The sequence below is a fragment of the Gossypium hirsutum genome, chromosome A12 (genome assembly GCF_007990345.1).
Source record: "Gossypium hirsutum isolate 1008001.06 chromosome A12, Gossypium_hirsutum_v2.1, whole genome shotgun sequence".
NCBI classification, from domain to species: domain Eukaryota; kingdom Viridiplantae; phylum Streptophyta; class Magnoliopsida; order Malvales; family Malvaceae; genus Gossypium; species Gossypium hirsutum.
In genome coordinates, this window is record NC_053435.1 from 103,285,414 (window position 1) to 103,293,479 (window position 8,066).

The 8,066-nt window shown below is 26.5% G+C and overlaps 1 protein-coding gene across 1 annotated transcript; it reads left to right on the top strand.

The window, feature by feature from the left end:
- Positions 1–3,480: 3,480 nt before the first annotated feature.
- LOC107939886 (ethylene-responsive transcription factor ERF105) lies at positions 3,481–4,813 on the top strand. Its single transcript, XM_016873270.2, has one exon. It carries the CDS (start codon positions 3,758–3,760, stop codon positions 4,718–4,720), a length of 963 nt encoding a protein of 320 aa, XP_016728759.1. The 5' UTR covers positions 3,481–3,757; the 3' UTR covers positions 4,721–4,813.
- The last annotated feature ends 3,253 nt before the right edge of the window (positions 4,814–8,066 follow it).

Consider the following 8,066-nt stretch of genomic DNA (forward strand, 5'->3'; position numbering starts at 1 on the left):
TTTTTTCTCAACCAATTTCTTAAGACAACGTATGTAATAAAAAATCATTGTCAATCTCTTACTTTCGTTATAAAAAAACTCATTTCATTTAATTTTTTATTTGAATTAATTTATTGTGTTTTACTTGTGTATAAAGTTTGCACTTACCACAAATTTTGATATTTTTTTCGTGTCTCATTTAGCATTTGATTGATTTGTAAATTTAAATAGTGTTTGTTCTATCGATAGAGTTTCAACTTGATTGATATTGGTATTATTTTCGGTGCAAGAGGACGTAGGTAGTTCTAGGCAATCTATAAAAAAGAACAGATATTATAAGAACATATGCGATATCATATTGTAGAAATAGATACTAACCTGTAAAATATATTTAAAAAATATAATCGTTTAATTAAGTTCTTGAGCTTAATTAATAATATTAAAATTTATATTTGTGTATAAATATATTTATATATAGGTATATTAGTATGTATATATAAAAATATTAAAAAATCATTTATGCTAAAACACACTATACCAATATAAAATACTCGTAAAAAATAAAGTTTTGGTTGAAGTGGTTAATAAAATATTTTAAAAATGTTGGTTGCTTGAGTTCAAATATCACAATAAGTAAATTTTACGATACAAAAAAAAATACTTATCAATTATATAAAATATTCTTTAATAAGCTTCACAAGCAGGGACGAAGCTAGAAATTTTTTAGGAGATCGAACTAAATTGTCTATTTTTACAATAATAAAAATGCAATTTCACTATTTTTAATAACCTATATTTTTATAGTTTTTAAAGAAGTGAATTAATTTTTTATCATTTGGGGGTCAAAGTACAATTTTACCATTACCAGTTTAAATTTTATAAATAAAATGATCTAAATGAAAAAATTTATTTTAAGGGGGTCGGGGTAGCCCCCTAGCTCCGCCATTTTTCACAAATATAATACATTATTAAACAAACTCAAAATAAATAGACAAAAAAATTATTTTATAAATTAAATAATAAGATCATTCCATACCATGCATACAACAATTCATAATTTAACAAATAAATAATAAATAATAAATAATAAAATACTTAAATTTAAATTTATTTTTTTTAATACGTATGAGTGAAATCAATCAATACAGACCGGTATATATTATAATTTACACAGGAATCAAACTTAAAATTTGTTGCTCTAGTTTAATACCATGATAGAAACTTAACCAAGACCCAACTATTAACGAGGTTTTATTTTGGTCGTTTAGGTTTAAAATTTTCTATTTTAGTTACTAATGTTATCGATATTTAATATTTTGGTCCCTCTTTCATTGAATCACTAATGAATAATGACATGATCTTTTTTACTGGTATAATAACAAATTTAGCCCTCCAATGTTTATAGATTCTATCAAATTGGTCTTAATTCTAAAATAAAAAACTTAGCCCTCAACTTCACACATTCTATCAATTTAGTCATGATTCTTAAAATAAAAAAGAAAACATATTTAAAATTTCATTTTCTATAAAAATACACAATATTTTATAAAAAAATACATACAAAATTATAAAAAAATGAATATATATTTTCTCAGTTTATAACATTTGTTTATTAAAATAACAATTTTATAAATAAAATAATTTAAGGGGAAAAAACAAGAAGAATAATTAAGTAAATTTTGGTTTTTTTTTTCTAACATTAATGATCATCGTGTGCAAATTGAGTCAAAAACTACAACATGAGCTTCAAAAGGGTAAGAATCAATGCTTTAATGTAGTTGCCTATAATTTTGTATGTATTTTATTAAAAAATGAACTTTTAATTTTTTAAAAGTTTTTTTAATTCTTAAGAATCAAGACTAAATTGACAGAACATTAGAAACTATAATATTAGAGGGATAAATTTGTCATTACGTCAATAAAAAATGTCACATCAACACTTCGTTAGTAAATTAGCAAATAAGTGACAAAAATATTAAAATTTGATAATATTAATGATTAAAATAATTTTTTTTAAACCTAAAGGACCAAAACAAAAATTCGTGTGTGAATATTTATAAAGTTTACCCATAAATTTTCTAACTTTTGTCAAATATTTTATCCAAAGCACAACTTCATTTTGTCGGGAACCAACCAAGTAAAACTAAACAAAACATAAACAATGCTTCGAGATTTGAAATTAACGTTAACCACCAGGCACTAGCCGCCGCCGCCTCCTCCTCCTCCTCTGTCTTACATACCTTTTTCAATGAACCTGACGATGATTAATGAGGAGGCTATTCAACCAAGTCCAAATTGTTCCTATTTGTTTAAATCTCAAAATTTTGTCTCACAAGGTTTTGGTTGGTATAAACATATTAAGTAAGAAAATGAGTTTATTTATAAATAATAATAAAATGAATAAAGCCTTTAATTTAATGTCATTGTCCAAAATCCATCCAACCTAATAATTATATCTACATATTTCATCATTATTAATTTGATTTTTAATTTTAAAGGCATTATTTGGAATTTGAAATTTTGAAGTTTTAAATTTAAGTTTATTATATGTGGGCTCGATGTATATATATATATTCTCAATTTGATTATTTTTAATATAAATATTTTTTTTAATAAGGGTTGATTTTTTTAATAAAATGTTAATTAAAATATTTTTTAATAATTCATGTTAACATAATATTATTTATTTCATAAATTATGTTAACAAGTGATTTAAAAATTATAAAAATATTTAAAAAAATTAAAATTTATAATGATTCAAACAACATGTGTATATGGATTATTATGTGAGCTGCTATAATTTTTTTAAGCTTAATGCACAATTTAAGTCCCTAAAGTATATTGCTTTTCCAGTTTCCACTGAAATGGGCAAAAAATCTATGGACTAAAGTGAAAAAAACAATATACTTTAGGGACTGCATTAAATTTTTTTATTATTTTAGATATATATTTTATAATAATTAACTTTTTCTTTCACAAAGCGAATGTGCATGTAATTAATTTTGATAGAGTTATCTAAATTATTCTGATTTGTTAGTTGGCAAATATAATCAATTATTCAATGATGTATTATGATAGTAACTTTTTGTATTATTACCTTCTTCTTTTTTTTTTAGAGTGTTCAGAACAGAAGGACTTAAATCTCCTAAATGCAACTAAGTCTTTGAGAGATTGACCCGATCCACATTAACGCCTGCCAGCTCCTGAACTGTAGTTGGTTAATATATGCCATTAATATCTGTATTTTGAGAAAAATTGAGATTTAGTCCTCTTGAGTTTATCAATAAAATTTATTATTTATACTTTAAAAGTTCTGATTTTTATTTAAAAATTATAGTACAATCATTGATATTTTAGGTAACTTTTATTAAAATTTATTAATTTGATATGTTGATTAGACTGCTTTAATGAGATATGACATATGTTTAATAAAATTGAAAATACTACGCTCTTAACTTAAAATTTTAAACTAAGAAAGAAAGAGAATTTAATTATTAACTTTAAAAGTAAATGGACTAAATTTTATTTTCCCGTAAAAGTAGAAGGACTAAAAACACATTTTGACCATAGTAATTTTACATTGCACGTCGCTTCTTGGCTGCATCGTGGAAGCTCCTGTTGAACAGTCAGAAAATTCAACTTGCCTTAGATCCCTTATAAATACCTTTCCACTCCCCCCTTCCACTCTCAAGTGAGAGAACGAAGAATCTACTATTCAAACCCACAAATAAAAAAATCCTTAGCTTCTCATTTTCTCTCTTGTTTTCAGTTTTTGGATATGGAAAGTAGCAGTGAAGTGTCGAGCAGGCTTCAATATATTGAACAATATTTACTTGATGAAAATCAATTTCCTGCTGTGGGATTGTGGAGCTTTTCAAATGAAAATCAATGGACAAATTATCCGAAATCCGAGGTTTCCACCTCTCAATCTCACTCTCTTTACCCTCAAACTTCCACCTCTGATTCCTGTCTTACAGTATCCAATTTTAATAGCCTTGACGAAGATGATTTCTTCAACTTCTCTACCAATTTCCCAGGTTTCGAGTCTAACCAAAGTGATGTTTTCGAATTTGACTCCAAACCTCAATCTATCCATCTCACCACACCTAAGTCTCTCACTTCCAACGCCACTGCCTGTGAATTCCAAGTGAAATCTCTATCTTCTTCGAATTCGACTTCCAATTCTCAGAGTCGAAAACCTTCGTTGAAAATCTCGTTGCCGCATAAAGTGGAGTGGATTCAGTTCGGCAAACCGGATTTAACCGAGGTAAAGCCAAAGAATTCAAATACCGAAGAGAAAACTAAGCATTACAGAGGCGTCCGACAAAGGCCGTGGGGAAAGTTCGCAGCCGAGATCCGAGATCCTAACCGAAAAGGTTCACGGGTCTGGTTGGGAACTTTTGACACCGCCATAGAAGCCGCAAAGGCTTACGACCGAGCCGCCTTTAAGTTACGTGGCTCAAAAGCGATTCTTAACTTCCCTCTCGAAGCTGGGAAGTTGGATGTAATCGCTGCTGACGGAGAGAGGAAACGGATGAGAGACGACGACGCTGGGGATGAGAGAGAAGTTAAAGCCGTGAAGAGAGTGAATGATGATGTGACTAAAGCGAGAGATAACGGCGATGCGCCTTTAACGCCGTCAAATTGGACATCATTTTTGGATTGCGATAACGACACGAAGGGGTTATTTAACATGCCATTGTTGTCGCCGTTAGGCTTGCACCAAGTTATAGTCATCTAACGACGATAAGTCGATAATGTATATAAAATTGTTTTTATTTGTTTTTTCTTTCAGTTCACTTATTGAATAAATCGATGCACGGTTTTTTTATTATTATCAACGATTGCTTTATGATTTCTTTTAAATTCGAATTTTAAATATTATACATGTGAAAATTTTATATTTAAAACATTAAAATATAATTTATAAATAATAAAACGTATGACTTGAAAATAATTAATAATAACACATTAAATATGTAGGATATGAAAATAAAAAATTTAAAATTAAAATTGTGAGTAAAACGAAATTTAAACCAAAAAAATTACTATCATATGAAAAATATTAAATGAATACGATTTGTTTATTATAGTGTTGTTATCAATCTTGAGTTGTTGCCGAGTTAATTTGTAACACAAACTTAATCAAAAATAATATTAACATTGGATTTTGCCACACTCATGATGTAAGCGAAAATAATATTATATTTTCTTCTAAAATCTATTCAACAATGAATATAAGTGGAACGGTAACAAATTTATATTTTAATATTATTGAACACGTGTTCAATTTTTGAATTTATAATTTATAATTATTTTATTTAAAGACCATATAAAAATATGAAAAGATAAATGTACTATCACAAGAACATTAATTATAATTTAAAAGAATAAATATTTCAATAATTTCATAATTAAGTTAGTGAATTGAATAAAGATGGCACCAATTATGTTAAAATATATTAATTATATATATAAAATCGATGGATGTAATGTATATAAAAATATTAAAATGATTTTTGTTTTCAAAGTTAAAGATTAAAGTAAACTTAATCTATTTTCAAATCAAAAGTTAATTAATCCTTTAATTAACTTTCATATCACGTGCAATATTCGCATTTGATTACTACCTCTGCTATTATTTTATTTTATTTGTTGTCCTTAGTCCTTACAATTATTATTTTAAAATATAAATTAATATTTTAAGATTTAAAAAAAAATTAATTTAATTAATTTTAATATTATAGTAATAAATCGGTTGTCACTAGTAAAGGGATAAAAAAATTTAATAACTTATTTAATTGATTTTGATGTTTTAAAATTTAAAAATTCAATATTAAAAAAAATAAATCTAGAACTTTTGGTAAGGGGTAAACAAGTACAATTTGACAAATTTTAAAGCATTATTTTAGTTTCTATCATTTTTTTACTTTAATCTTTTATGTTTTTTACCTCGATCAATATTATAATAAAAAAAAGAATTTTTTTGGGTGACCAAAATAAAAGTATGAACATGATGTGACGTGTACGTGTTAACTGCACATAAAGATTTAATGATTGCGTGACTAAATAAAAGTACCTTAAAAATTAGGTAACCAACTAAATAAATTTATCCAAATTAATAACACCTAGCACTATCAATGCACCTCTATATAACTATTATCTACCTTTTAAAGGTTAGTTGACTAATACATTTAAGATCAATATGAAAATCCTATGTAATCTTTTTTTTTGAAACTAATAAATGTAACCATACAATTTAGGAAAAAAAACAAATACTCGTCGTAGATAGTGAAGGACAAGCTTCATTAACATAACAATCACTTTAACCTTAGCATCGATAAAATATCATGACACGTTAACAATTGCTTTGCCACAACTCAAGCATGACATATTTGGAGTGATTACAAGCACTTAATACGATAAGGAAATCAACCCTAGATAGTCCAATGTGACGAGCAAAAATCGATTAAAGAATCAAGCATTTACCAAACTAGAAAGGATGACAACAAAACCATCCCTAAAATCACTTGTAAAACTAAGGTTACATGCATAAAAAAGACTAAAAAACGTGCTACAAGAACAAACAAAAAACTTTTAAAACTGAAAACTTATTAAACAATGAGAAAATAAACAAAAAACATATAAAACTTTTACTACGTAATCTTTTTAAAGATTTGTGTAAACGAATTTGAATCTTTTTTAAAAAAAGGTAAACTAAAAAAAATAGTCAATTTTGTTTGCCTCAGATTACATTTTAGCCACTTATGTTTGAAATGTTACGTTTTAGTCACTTACATTATCGTTTTGTTACAAAGTGGTCACTTTACCGTTAAACTCTGGTAACTCCCTGACAGCAGTCCTACATGGCAATCCAAATGAGTTTTAAATGCTAACTTAGATGTCCAGTTGCTGGGATAAAAATATGTTTTTAATTAAATAAATTTAATTTGGATTGCTACGTAGGACCATTGTTAGTGAAGTAACAGAGCTTAATGGAAGAGTGACCACTTCATAACTAAACGATAAAGTAAGGGACTAAAACATAATATTTTAAATAAAAGTGACTAAAATATAATCTGAGAAAAATAAAACTGACTATTTTTATAGTCTTAAAATGTTTTTTTTTTAAATTTACAAGCGAAATCAGCTAATTAAACTTGGTCACCGTTTTCAAAATTACAACTAAATTAATTGTTTAATTGACGCGTGTTATTTTAATACAATACAAAAACAATGCTAATTTAAAAAACAAGAAAAACAGTGGGTTTCGATGTTAGACTAATTATTAAAAAAACAAATTGCATGAAAGATTTATATTTGGTGAAAAATACTAACGACGGTGACGGTTATTTTAATTTTTTTAAATAAAAAAGATTTTTAACTTGTTAAGCAACCTTTTAAACAAATATTAACTCAAGTTCACATTTATTATGTTATTGTATTCAAAATGAGTTAAAAAATTAAGAAAGTTAAAGGAAGGTTAGTAGCAATGGTGGAGTCCAAAAAATTTTTTTTGGGTCAAAGTTAAAATTATATTTTTATAATAATAAATATGTAATTTTATTATCTTAATTATTTATATATTTATAATTTTTAAATAATTAAATTAAATTTTTATTATTTTTAAGGTCTAAAACATAATTTTATCATTATTAATTTAAAATTTTATAAATTATAAATAAACTAAATAAAAAAATTTTCTTTTTAAGAGGTTGCGATCCTTGCCAGCCCCAAGCTCTGCCACTGATTAGGAGAAACACATGCGTGCAAGTAGTGAAGTTGGCAAAAATAGAGATTGTAATGTTCCACAGTTTTTACTTTTAATTACAAAATTTCAACCTGCTATACTATGTCACCATGTGCAAGTGAATCGTCATTTTTGACTCCTCTCCCTCCTTTCATCCGTCCATGTTTGGATAGCAAAAATTTTCCGCCCTTTAACATTTACTGTTGACACCATTTTTTGGATGAAAACGGGGTCGACTTGGATTTTGAAAAAAGAATGAAAACGGGAGTCGCCACCAATCCTTTTTTTGATGAGGTGTGATCGGGTCACCTCAAAAAGTGGTTGTTTTTAATAAATG